Here is a 14,622-nt window from a genome sequence, read left to right on the forward strand (position 1 = left end):
GTGAGAATCTAATGCCACTGCTGATCTGACAGGAGGTGGAGCTCAGGCAGCAATGCTCACTTGCCCTCTGCTCACCTCCTGCTGTGTATTAAATCACATGCCATAGAGCATCTTGAAAAATATGACACATGATGCAAGTAATACAAAGACAATTAGAAATGTGACAGCCTGAAGAGAATGGGTTGGGGACAAGAAGGAAGGGATCATATGCCTGTCAGAGTGAGGTAGCTAGCTACCTAGATGTTTGACATAAAATTTTAGTTTATATGACACAACAACAGAGAGAAAGATGATATTTGATATAGGAAGTGAATTATTCTAAAGATTCAAATGCTGCTTAAATACGATGTTCTGAAAAATACCCGTGTTCACTGAGTAACTTTGTGAATATTGCTTAACTTTTCAAATACCTGTTATTAGAAATAGGAAGCAATATAAAACAAAATGTCAGTGTTCTTTGTGATCAACAGAAAGGAAACTCTTCAACATGAAACTATTTTTACTTAATAAAATGAACATCAAGATCCACTAAAAATAATACTAATTGTGAATAACTGGTCAAAGTTTTAAAGGTTAGACTTTAATTGAATAATTCTCTATTTTAAAAGGAATAAGAGAAATGTATGCATACAAACTTGATTTTAAGGAAGAAAATCACAAATCCAAATTCTATATTTATTTCAGATATACCAATTCTTTGGAAAGTTTTTCACTTAAAAATGCCCTAACACAAATAAAAACTTAGCAGTGTCACAGATACAGTAAGTATTTAAATGTCTTTCTAACAGACATTTAAGTTGAGAAAAAATATGGATCACAAATACTTAGGGTCTACATAAAAAAAAAAAAAAAAATGCGGTGACAAATCACACTATAAGCAATGCCAAAGAGAAAAGTGACCCAAAAATGACTCCAGCTTTTTGCTTACTATAATAAAATATTGCCCTTAGTATTCATATAACTAAAAACATCTATAATCTATATGTCTATAATCTATTAACGAAGTTCAGCTAAACAAAGAATGTAATGAAAAGTTTAAGAACATTTAGCACACTAGCCATACTAACAAGAATCTTCACTGTTGGACAATAATGAGTATTTGATAATAATGCTTTTTTTCAAGAAGCCATAAAAGCTACAGATTTAAATACTCATTTAAAAGAAGAGTTAACTGAATATATATCATTGACAAAGTATGACTTTTTACCTTGCCAATTATCCTTTTATCATATTTCAAATTACTATGACAATAAAAGGAGAACCATTAAATAAGTTATGTCTACCACTGTAGTGTACTTTAAACATGCTTTCTAAATGATACCATACACATGTTTTCAGGTTCTTACACCTCAAAGGAATAAAACTGAATGATAATTAAATACAACGAATTCATTTTGCTGGAATGCAGCAAAAGCCATGCTTTAAGGAAAATTCATAGTTTTAAAAGCATATTAGAAAACAAGACATGCTTAAAACAAATCATCTTGTTTCTACCACAGAAAGCTAGAAAAAGAATAGCAAATTAAATAGAAAGTACAATGAAGGAAATAAAGTAACAAAAAGGAGATATCAATCAACATAGAACTTACAAACATTAAAAGATGAAAAAGGGAATGTTATTAGCCACTTTATGGTAATAAATTTAACAACTAGAGGAAACAAATCCCTTGAAAAATGCAGCTTTTCAAAAATGGCACAGGGAGAAAAAATCTGAATAGTTCTTTATCTATTAAAAAATGAAAATCATAACTCAAAAATCAAAATAAGAAAATATTCCAACGAAGAAAAATCCAGGCCTAGGTGGCTTTACTGGCAAATTAACTAGACTTTTGAAGAAGAAAAAAACAGCAATTTTATACAAACTCTTTCAGAGAATAAAGAAAGAGGAAGCACTTCACAATTACTTTTTACAACTGCAACCTGACAAAAACATTATAAAGAAACTATATACCAATGTCCCTCATGAACACAAATGCAAAAATCCTAAAAAATATGTTGGCGGAATGAATCCAGAAGTATAGATAAAAAAGGAAAACATATCATGATTAAGTAGGGTTCACCGCAGGAACATAAGATTGATGTATCATTTTAAAATCAATTACTGTTAACTGTACCACATAAACAGACAAAAACAGAAATAGCATAAAATCATTTTCATAAATGTAGGAAATGCATCTGATAAAATTCAATAGCTATTCATAATTAAAAAAAAAAAAAAAACAACTCCCAGAAAACTAGGAGTAGGAGGGAATTTCCTCAATCCAATAAAAAGCATTAAAAAAAAAAAAAAAAAAAAGTGAGTCTTCAATAATAAATTATCAAATGGCTTCTCTTGAAGGTTTGGAAGGATGTTCACTCTATTTCTACTCAGCATTGTACTACTGGAGGTACAACAAGTCAAAGAAGATGAAAAAAAATAATTTAAAGTCATGAGTACTGGCAAAGAAAAATAAAAGTATTTGGTATAGACATAATCGTACATGTAAAATTCAAAGAAATCAACCTAGTAGAAATAATTGTATTTATCTAGGGAAGAAATGCAAATTCAATTTACAAAAATCAAATTATTTCTAAATGCTAGTAATAAACTGGGAAAAATTTTAAATATCACTTCCATATCTCATCCAAATCCACCAAATATTGACAAATAAACTTAACAAAAGATATGCAAGATTTTTACACTGAAAATGACAAAAAAATGCTGTGGAAAATGTTAATAAAATGAAATAAATGAATAAACAAAAGAAACCATGTTAGATGTAAATTCTTTCCAAATTATCCAATCTATAGATTGGATACAATCCATCCAAAATCTCAGCATACTGTCTTCTAGAAATTCACAAGCCAGTTCTAAAATTTATGATAAATCAAAGACCTACGAACAATCAAGGAGAGCATACAAAACAAACAAACAAAAAAGCCAAAGTTGGAGGATTTACACTACCAAGTTTCAAGACTCACTAGTTAGCTACAGTTATTGAGACTGTAAAACTGATATTAGAGTAGACAGACAAATGGAACATAACAGAGTCCAGAAATGGGCCTATACATGTACAGTCACTTGATGTTTTTCAAAGGTACCAATGCAGTTCAATGTGGAAAAGTAAATCTTTTCAATAAATGCATTTCTAGTTGGAGGGGGAAATACATTTGATCCTTGTATCACACCATACTGAAAAATAAATCCAAGAAGGATCACAGACTTAAATGTAAAAATTAAAACAATGAAACTAGAATTTCTTCATAACCTTGTGGGTAGTGATAATTTCCTGGGACTAAATGACACTAAAGGTGAATGAAAATAATTGGATTTTTTAAAAAATTTAGACATTTTTCTGCTTATCAAAGATACTGTTAAAAAGTGGATGACAAACAATATACTGTTGGAAAATAGGACAAAATATATAAAGAACTCCCATAACGAATAAAAACAACCCAATTAAAAATGAGCAAAAGACTTGTAAGGGAACTTTACAGAAGAATACAATGGAATGGGTTAGAAGCACATGACAAGGTGCTTAGACATCATCCTTAGTCATCAGGAAACTGCAAATTAGAGCCACAGTGAGGGACTACACACCATCAGAATGCATAAAATTAAAAAGCCAACACTCGACCGGGCACAGTGGCTCATGCCTGTAATCCCAGCACTTTGGGAGGCTGAGGTGGGCAGATCATCTGAGGTCAGGAGTTCCAGACCAGCCTGGCCAACATGGCGAAACAATTTTTGTAAAAATACAAAAATTAGCCAGGTATGGTGGTGCATACCAGTAATCCCAACTACTTGGAAGGCTGAGGCAGAAGAATTGCTTGAACCAAGGAGGTGGAGGCTACAGTGAGCCGAGATCGGAACATTGCACTCCAACCTGGGCAATATGAGTAAAACTGCCAACACTGGGTACTTCACAAGATTGTTCCAAATAGCAAATCCTGGATCAACTTTAAAGCAGTATATAGCATACTGTATTTTCAATAATTCCTTATTTATCATAGCACGTAAGTCTGAATGATTATACATTATGAATAAATCAAATTTCTCTAATTAAACTTCCATCATTTGTCTCCTTTTAAAATTTTTTCTCCTATCTTCTCGTCCCATATGTAACCTACTAACTCAAGCTCTGGGTTTACTTGCTTAAAAGGATTGCCTCCTGGGGCTTAGAACCATTAACTAAAATAGGTTTTTATTTCTATTACTAAAAATATTCTATATATTTTTATTCCTTCTGGAACACAGTAGCCCTTTAATCCTTTATTAAAGGAACTGATTGTGCTATAGAAATAGTTTAAGTTGAAAGGATCAAACTTAAGTTACACTTCACACCTCCCTTCACAACCCTCATCCTATTTGAATCCTGGACAAGTATGTTCACTCTCAGAATGGAATGGAAGAAACAATGAATAAAAAATAAATACAAATGATAAGTAGTTTTCCATATTAAAGTCAGCTCCTCATGTGAACCCTTTTCCTTCCTAATGCTGCCCCCTAGGCAGCTCTAAAGTAGAACTCTTTATGGCTACCAGGGGGCAGAGATACACAGTAGTGGCAGTAGGTTCCAACTAAAAAGCAGGGAAAGAAATCTCTGCTTTTCTTAACTACTACTAGCATAATTACATTTTGATTATTCCTAAAGTAAATTTCATAAATTAATATCTAGAGCTAGCTTTAAAGTTCTTATTGACATTAAGAAATTCAAGTACATAAAGTCGTTTTGGTATTAACTTGATTTGACTGTAGTCAAGTGAGAAATCTTTTAAATGAAAGAAGTAAAACAGTTCTTCCTAATGTCCTGTGAAAATAACTGTTCACCTATTATTGCACTGGTAGAAGAGCCAAGACTTATTTTTAGCAAAAATTATATCAACTCAGTGTGACACATCCCACATGAACAGAAGATAAGCAACTCATTTTTAACAAAATAATTCTAAACAAATGCAGTTTCTGTGATGGATCAAATCTAAAACATGAGGCTATATAAAAGGGGGTCTTTGGTGGTAAAAAGGTTATCAGTCTGAGGTTTATTATATCTAGGATGGAACAGGAAAAAAACAGTAAAAAATAGGAAGAAAACGAGGTGACTTGCCATTTCTGAGTCATTCCTTTGGTATGCAGGTTTTAAAAAAAATCATTACTTGCTGTTTCAGTGTACTTTAAAATTCAGATAAAATCTCTCAGTAGTTATTTCTAATGAGTGTGGCTTTCACGTGACTCTCACAATCAAAGTTTTAAAAGTAGATTGCTACTGTTCATAGAAGATGAGCTAAAAATTTACTAAGGCCATATAATCTGAGATGAAAATTCAGGCATTCACTCCCCGTTATGCTAAGACAAATATGTGTGCCAACCATCAGTTCTGTCCTAATGGAAGCTTTTATCAGAAGCCTTAAAACCATGTGAGAGTCTTCCTGTTTCCAATGCAGGAAGGCAGTTCTGAAGCCGAATAATTCTTTATGGCTTCTAGGGGATAGAGATATATAGGAATGAAAGCAGGTTCCTATATAAAAGCAGGGGAAAATTTTTGCTTTTTCTTAATATCATAATCACACTCTACAATTATTGAACTGAGAAGACAAATAATAACACTACTTCCTAATACTTTGTTCCTAAGAACTTCTTAGGTCATGATATTTACATGAGAGCATATGAAATTAGACTAAACGTAAGTCACAACAGTTAAAAGATGAAAAATGTTTAACAAGGCAAGAATTCTGAATTGCTCTAGTTTCAAAATGCCTAAAAATCACAGATTGGTAAGTGGGTTGTGTTTCAGAGAACTGAAGCTCCATTATTAAAATGGCATAGTGAAATAAGCTAGTCCATAGGTTTGAAAATAGTACTAAACTTCCAAATTTTCCCCACTTCTCAGCTTGCTACGTCTTTAGAAAAGTTGTTCAGCTTCAATTTTCTAAATCTTGAGTGTCTATCTCCTCTAAATTTTTAGTTAGAAAACTGAAGAACCAAAAGATTCAGTCAAGCATTTGAAGGAACATTAAAAAATTAAGTTAAATTCAGATAATCTGAAATATAAAATTGGGACCACTTAAGAATAAAAAATACTAGTTTTGGTTGTCAGTTGTGGCAAATGGTTTTGCTTGTTTAAAAAGTACACACATTTATGACTAGTTGAAAAGAAATGGAAGCACTGGCACATGTATATAAAAGTGATCAAAGGGCACTATTATTACTGTCTATTCTCCATGGCTTAAGGGAGATTTTTAGAGGTCAAAGAAAACTCTTTTTATTTGGTGTGGCACTTGGAATAAGCCTAACAATATAAACATCATGATTTTTGCTCATTTAGAGAACAATCTAGTAGCATACTTTTGCTTCCTCTCATCCCATCTACTAGTCTGCACATGGCAAAAGGAGAAGCAGTTTTAGCCACAGAAAACATCAGCTGCTTTCCTAGGAAGCTCAATAATAGTCTTGCATCACATAGTCCTCTTTCCTTAGGATACCACACAAGAACTCTGTGGGGAATACTTTAGTAGGGGAGGGAAAGGAAAAAGGAAAAGGGAGAAGGTATGTGTTTGTGTGTGTGTGTGTGAGAGAGAGAGAGAGAGAGAAAGGGAAAGGGTACATTCTTAGAAAACAGAGAAATGTAAGCAACATTATTTCTATAAATCAGTGTTAACAATAATCTATTTGGTGTGTATTATTTTCAACTGGGTCAACACAGAACTAACAAGCTAGAGTTGTAAATTATACATCATAAATATGACAGTTACACATTTAGAGAGTAGAAAAATCATACTTCATGCTACCTTCACTAATATTAAACATATTTAAGCAGACAAACTATAAATAGCATCTTTATTTTAAGAGATACAGAAATAACTTTAAAAACTAGAGTTAAATCTCAACAGTTTAAAAAGGGAAAATTTATTAAATAACTACAATTAGTATAAAAATACAGTTCGAAAGTTAAAGAGATTTAAAATTAAAAACTTCGACAAGTGCTCAAATCAAAATACAATTGTGAGTTTTCAGAGATTGCATGAGAAATCTAGAGTAATTACAACATTGATCAGTAAACCCAATTAGAAACAATTATACCATAGCAAACGGAAATGAATTACCTCGTCTTCGCCCATAACTCCTTGCTGCATGTAAACAAAGGACAAATTGTAAAATGTCAGAACTAAAAAATAAGCCCACATATACAAATATTTCTGACATGAAAAGCTATGTGGGCATCTGAAAACTAGTGCTACTTTGTTTTAAGAGCAATGACAATGTCACCATATAAGACTTGCATGTTTTACCATTCTACAAAGGACTTTTATTTATAGGTAAGTATATATCATCTGAATCACATAAAACTCTGAAATGAACAAGAAATACACAATTTATTAGCATTTGTGTTAAAATTCACAAGTATTTGTTTCATCTAATGATGACAGAAATATATAACACTTTGCAGTAAATAGCATCCCAAATAATTTTCCCAGTGAATGGAAACAACTTGAACTAAATCTTTATTTTTCCACTTATTATAAAGAACAGTATGGCATATATAGTCCAATAAATAGCTATTCAGATCCAATCCACATTATACCAAGCCCTGCATGGAAGTAGTGCTAGAAGACACAGATGACTGAGAAGATATACCACTATTAAACTGACACTCTGAAGCCTGTACAGATGAGACAGGATTTAAGAAATCAATGTTTAAACTTGTTTAGAGAAATTACTATAGCTAATAATGCTTTCCATCATTTTAATATACGGTATAATAGCTATCTACTAATTGTTTTTATGTCTACCTATGAGGTAAGAGGGATTCAGATGCAAATTACTATTAACATCATCATAGAATAGTACATATGTTAAATACTATAAAAGTAGATAGGCATTTCTATCTATGTTACTTGCAGTGACATAATTCCTATGGAAAAACAAAAAGACTGTAATTTCTTTTTCATAAGAAACTACCAGTTTGATAAAATCCACAAATTGTTTTAAAGGAACTCCTCCCCACAAATTTGAATACACAATGAGTATTTTTACCCTGAAATTAAAATATGAAGTCAAGGCAGTAAACAAACAAACAAAAAAAGACTGTTAAAATTAAGATCTTATTTTATATTCACAGACTTTTTTAGGCCTGCAAAAAATTCAATATTGAATACATCTCAAGTAAAAATATGTGCTGAGAATTGTCAGAAATGTCTACCTAAAAATATAAAACTTAAAGACCAAAAGAAAACATTTCACATTATGAAATACATTCTCTTTTATACTAATGCTTTACTACAAGGAAGTATGTCTATAACACACTAGTTCCTCTAATAAAAAGTGGGAAAAACAACCTTGTCAACTCTTGGTCACTTAAATTCTAAGAAATAAGTCAATAAATATAAGGCTTATATCAGACCCTTTTACATAAAATAACTTCATGTGCATCTCTGCCATTCTAGTGTCTTTAGCTATATAATCTGTTGCACACTTAACCTATCCTTGAGCTCCAATTACCTCAAAGTCTGGCAGATCTATTTCATAGCTTACCTGACCTATATATTATTCCTCCTCTCCTCAGATAGGGGTGAAAGCAGCACTTAATATTTTGTTGTCTAGGTCTTCTAAACATAGAAGTTTTTAAAAAACTCTAACTGATGGGAGATCAACTGTGAATAATCAGACTGATACAAGAAATTATAATAGAGTGATCAAGAATAGACTATAGGGCTGCACACGGGTGATCACGCCTGTAATCTCAGCACTTTGGGAAGCTGAGGTGGGTGGATCACCTGAGTCTAGTTGGAGACCACTCTGACCAATACGGTGAAACCCTGTCTCTACTAAAAATACAAAAATTAGCCAGGCGTGGTGGCGGGCACTTGTAGTCCTAGCTACTTGGGAGGCTTAGGCAGGAGGTTGCTTGAACCCGGGAGGCAGAGGTTGCAGGCAGCTGAGATAATGCCATTGCACTCCAGCCTGGGAGACAGAATGAGACTCTGTCTCATACACACACACACACACACAGAAAGAAAAAATAGACTACAGAAGAGTGAATAGTTGTATTAAGCCTAGAAATGGTCAACAGTCCCCAAACCACTTCACAGGATGAGTCAGTTGGGTTTCCTGCTTATCCCTGGGTATAGCCTAATGGTATTAATCCAGTATGAATTTGTTTTGGAGAATTTCATTCATAGGTGTAGAGAGCTGAAGATTTACAAAGCAAATAAAAATATTTTCATCAAGTTTAAAGTCAAATGATGAATTATGAAGTCTTAATGTCACAGTTAATTCTTGACCTATTGAGAAAATTAATGGTATCATAGCCAGTTTATATTCTTAGCTGAGGCTACTCAATACTAAAATGGTAAAAATATGCATAAATTTCATAGCATCTTAAGTTTTCATTCCTTGGCTTGAACATAATCATTTAGAAAATTTATCCGACTATCTCATACCTGAGGAATTTTAGAATCCTGTAAAGAGCTATTCTACTTATTTTTTGGACAACTCTCAGATTCCAAGTATCTACATTACCAAAAATAGAACTGACTACAGATGAAGCTAAATCATGTGAAATATTTCCTATTCCCTGTTATGGAAATAACTAATCTGCACACTAAACAATGGTGTGTGTATTCACTTTCCTACCAATATTTCTAGGTGAATTTCTGGAGTATATTCCATTATAACTCTGAATCAGAATTATGAGAAACACCTTCCTATTAAGAAAAAAACTAAGTGACTTATGTTTTTTTTTTTTTTTTATGGTGTTTGAGACGGAGTCTCGCTCTGTCCCAGGGCTGGAGTGCAGTGGCCAGATCTCAGCTCACTGCAAGCTCCGCCTCCCGGGTTTACGCCATTCTCCTGCCTCAGCCTCCCGAGTAGCTGGGACTACAGACGCCCGCCACCTCGCCCGGCTAGCTTTTTGTATTTTTTAGTAGAGACGGGGTTTCACCGTGTTAGCCAGGATGGTCTCGATCTCCTGACCTCGTGATCCGCCCGTCTCGGCCTCCCAAAGTGCTGGGATTACAGGCTTGAGCCACCGCGCCCGGCCGACTTATGTTTTTAAAAAGACTTTTTAAAACAATATGTCCTTCAAACTCATTGAGAATATGATTTTTAAAAGGAAAAACTTGTATAAAAATGAAGAACACCTATGAAGTGTTACAAAAATAACATAAGGAGCTGGCTATTTAACATACCTGTTCACGTTTATATGCACAGGTAGGTTAAACATGTATTACTGACACACATGTATCCTTATTTATTTAAAAATAAGAAGGTTTTGAGAAAAGCCTGAAGACAAGCGACTTCACAATTTTGGTTCTGGTTTCCAAATCGTCTTATTAAGGTTCTAATCCACAGCTACAAAAAATAAAAACAGGATGATTCTAATATTCTGACTAGAAACTGTAGGGTCATATATGTATTGGCTCTCAGCTACAGTTGTAACTGAATTACTGCAGCTAGAGGAAGGGATAGGCAAACACATTAAATCAGCTGGAAATACAGGCTAAAGTTCTCTTGATGAGGAACCTAATGACATTTTTAGGTTTTTCAACTTGAAAAAGCCAAAACTAAGGAGAGAACTATGCTTCTAAATCATAGTCCTTTTTTTTTTTTTTTGAGACGGAGTCTTGCCCTGTCGCCCAGGTTGGAGTGCAGTGGCCAATCTCGGCTCACTGCAAGCTCCGCCTCCCGGGTTCACGCCATTCTCCTGCCTCAGCCTCCCGACTAGCTGGGACTACACGTGCCCACCACCATGCCCAGCTAATTTTTTTGTATTTTTAGTAGAGACGGGGTTTCAGTGTGTTAGCCAGGATGGTCTTGATCTCCTGACCTCGTGATCTACCTGCTTCAGCCTCCTGAAGTGCTGGGATTACAGGCGTGAGCCACCGCACCTGGCCCCTAAATCAGAGTCCTTTTCAAGACCCCCAAAAAGGCTTATCTCCTCCACTCATTCCACCAGCATAAAAAAAAAGAACTGATGGCTACCCCACTTTCCTATTTTTATGACTGAATAGATACAGTTAAAGCATCTGCCTTCAGAAATACAATTACTGACAATTTTCTTAAACGATACACATAACTTTTTTCCTCTCAGAAAGTACAGTAAGCTCTTTATCACATACAAAGCTGTACTTGGGTTATCACAGCAGATTTACATTTCTAACTAGCTTGATAATACCATTCCCAGTCCCCGTCCTGGCCACCAATACTTCTGCTCTATTTGTTTCTCTTTTGAAAAACGTTATGTACTAACAAAAATGTAAGCTATTTTCCTTGAGAAAGGGGTAAAGAAAATATAATTCAAATATTAATACAAATACTGAATGATACATCATTTTGTATTGCTCTTTACTATGGAAAGCAGGGTTTTTTTTTAAAACTACTTATAATAAAAAGTGTTTAGGATTTATACATTTAGAAATATAAACATACATACTTTCATTTTAACTTCAGAAGTACTTCACCTTTGGTATTAAGACAATCTACACAATTCTATATAACGTGACTTCCCTAAAGTGCTTCTGGATGCTAACTATAGACTCTTCAACATATCTGAATTCTTCAAGAGTGACAGTCTCCAGCAGTCAATTCAACTTAATTTGGGGAATATGGTCTGTTCAGAAGGAGACTGCTTGTAATTATATTTATATGGTTTCTTTGTTGTTTAAATTAAAAATATCTCTACAGCCTCATGAGATATACAGCTATTTATTGTATTACACCTCTTTTTTTAAAAAAGATATATCTGAGTTAACAGATGCTTAGAGTTAAGGATTTGCCAGAGACACTTCATAGTTTTGCTGAGTTTGATCAACTTCTTGGCTTTTATCCCATTTTCTCTTTATTTCTTACTTAAAGGAATATTTAAAAGATTAACCATAACTGCTGATTAACTATTAAGGTAGAATCATAAAATCTTTACAGATATGTTTACAGATATATTTGCCATATCGGCCCTAATAATTGTAATAGTATGTTTTATTAAAGAAACTCAAGCCTAGCATCAGTGTCAGCTTTCTGTCAGTTCTGTATTTTCTAAGGAATGTTCTTTAATTGCAACAGTCATGCATTTATTTTAATGGGTATCTGTGTACATCAAAAGTCATCTTGGGTACTCCAAGGAGCAACAGAATCACACTTTAGGAAACAATGCCTCAGAGAGTTATTTTACCTTTTTGGGGGGTTATTTTACCTAAACTTTGTCCCAAGATAGTTTCTAACAAATAGTTCATTTGGCTTTCTGCAAGAACACAAAATGGGCCATCTTTGTTAGCTACTTATAATATGTCTCAAATAGTTTAAAATATCAGTTATGTTTTCTCTTAAGTTTATATTTTCCAAAACAGACATACCCAACTTCATGTATTTATAGGACATGATTTTTACTCTTTCAAATAAATTTTTATCACTGTTCACCATCACCAACTACTTAGCTAACATTTACTTTCAGAAGCTGCTCTAAATACTTTACATGAAGGAATTCACTCACTTCTCACAACAGTCCCCCTGAGTCAGGCGGTATGCTAATCTCTGTTTTAGACATAAACAAACTGAGTCAAAGTGAAGTTAGGTAAGCTGTTCAAGGTTACACAGATAGTAAAAGCCAACCTGGGTTTAAACTCAGATAATCTGGCTCCAGAATCTATGTTAGCAACCACTATGAGCTAGCTACTATTACACCACTATAAAAAGACTGATGCAAAATTTATTATTAAACATTGATTTTTAAAATTAACAATATTAGCTCTGTCAGTTAATTCAACTTACTTAACCAAATGCCTAAAAGTGAGTTAAACGTGATAAAAAGAAACTTTCATAATTCAAAAAGTCGGTCTATGTACTATGAGAAACAACAATTTCTTTAATCTGTCAATAACATTTAATAAATATTTAGTACAGGAGTACTAATATCACTTAATTCTCACATTTCCCAGGGAGACTATATGCTAAGAATATAACTGAATTACACATAGTTAAAAAATAGTTCAAGAAAAATATCTCCTTACCTATTAGTAATTTGCCTAGTTCTCTCTTCAATAACCCTGGTGTCTACCAAAACTATTTAAATCCCTAATATTCAAGACTTCTTTAACCCACAAATATTCCCAATTATGTTGCAACTTTAACCCACAAATATTCCCAATTATCTTGCTTTACTCTCAACCAATGATCCGAAAAAAGTTAAAAAAAAATTCTCTTTGGATCAAATTGTTTCTTTTCCTGATGTAAACACATTTTCATGCCCTAGTTTAATTATCTTTTTCTCCCTGCCAGTACCTTGCCAGAAAAAGTTCAGAGTTTCCAGGCTAGCTTCCTGTACTGAGTATGCATTGTCGCCCCAAATGACAGACTACTAAGACTACTAAGACTACTCACATAATATACAAAACAGATTTGTCCACAAGATGCAACTCTGGCCTGAATACTCTTCTTTCTGCTGTGTGATGAAACACTTTTCAACCTAACATCTAGATTATTTATAAGGGCTTTCGCAACTGACAAAATCATCAATTAGTTTAATAATGTTTAGTATAACTAATAATGTAAGTTGCAGATACACTGTGGATACTAAGTTCTTTGCTTCCACATGACTCAGTACGGCCCCAGTAGTACCCTGGCAATTCTGACCACAACCGCCCTGTAGGATTCTCACTAATTAGATAACCCAATGCTTAGAACTAGGCTTGCATGTGCTAGACAACTCAACAGTGAAATGCTGAATGATTAAATCAATCACCTCATCTAATGCTTGGCTTCTTCAATTTTTCTCACCGAAAATCCTACTTACCCTGACCATCTCCTATGTGGCCTGGACTTTATTTCCATCCTTCTGTCTTAATACTAGTTCACATGATCTAGCTTCACATGTACCTTATTTTCAGTCTTTGTTTCTTAACTTCATTGCCATGTTACTTCAGCAAAGCTTTAGTTGAAATACAAGAGCCAAGCAATTTTAATGATATTGTTTTTTAAAGTAAATATTAATACTATTTCTATTCTTTCCCCTTCCTATTTCCCTCTCCACACCCACCCTCTGACTTAAAAATACTCCTGTGAAGGATATTTTAATCCTCCATCTCTACTCCCACAATCACAGATGTGCTAAGTACTGAGACTCTGACTATGTTAATGTCTGTCTAACAGAAAGAAAACTAACTTTAACAAAAATTTATTATTTTCCTTACTTTGGTGAATTTCACTATGTAAGCTTTCTAGTTTGAATAAGTTTAGCGTGATCACAATATTTATAGTCACCAGTATATTCCTTATTTAACCACAAACACAAGTGCTATACTAAGTAACAAGTTCTACGCACTTTGCAAACATCTCATTTAAATCTCACAATAAACCTTGAGACTATATTCTCATTACACAGATGGGGAAACTAAGATAATAGTAATCTGTCCAAGGTCATATCTGAAACTGGAAAGGCAATATTCAAACCAGGACTGCCTCCAAGTCTGTGATCACTGAATTAGTCATACTGTTACAAATGACTGCTTTACCAGTCAGAACACACTCAGATTCCTAATTCTGCCTTTTGTATAGGAATAGTAGTAACTTTATTTTTATACTCATAGAATGATTAAACTGTGTGTATGGAGAGGTTCAGAGATACATGTATTAAATCATCTTTACATAAACCAATT

General features: G+C 33.6%; 1 protein-coding gene across 6 annotated transcripts in view; it reads right to left on the bottom strand.

The window, feature by feature from the left end:
- CPEB2 (cytoplasmic polyadenylation element binding protein 2) overlaps positions 1 to 14,622 on the bottom strand; it is a 67,089-nt gene that overhangs the window by 21,015 nt on the left and 31,452 nt on the right. For 3 of the 6 annotated variants that reach the window (XM_026455633.2, XM_026455635.2, XM_026455636.2), the window contains one exon: positions 7,081 to 7,104. The exons of the other annotated variants lie outside the window; for them this stretch is intronic. In XM_026455633.2, coding sequence (XP_026311418.1) covers positions 7,081 to 7,104 — 24 coding nt within the window. The remainder of the gene's footprint in view (positions 1 to 7,080; positions 7,105 to 14,622) is intronic. 6 annotated transcript variants of the gene reach the window in all.

The sequence above is a fragment of the Piliocolobus tephrosceles genome, chromosome 3 (genome assembly GCF_002776525.5).
Source record: "Piliocolobus tephrosceles isolate RC106 chromosome 3, ASM277652v3, whole genome shotgun sequence".
Taxonomy (NCBI): domain Eukaryota; kingdom Metazoa; phylum Chordata; class Mammalia; order Primates; family Cercopithecidae; genus Piliocolobus; species Piliocolobus tephrosceles.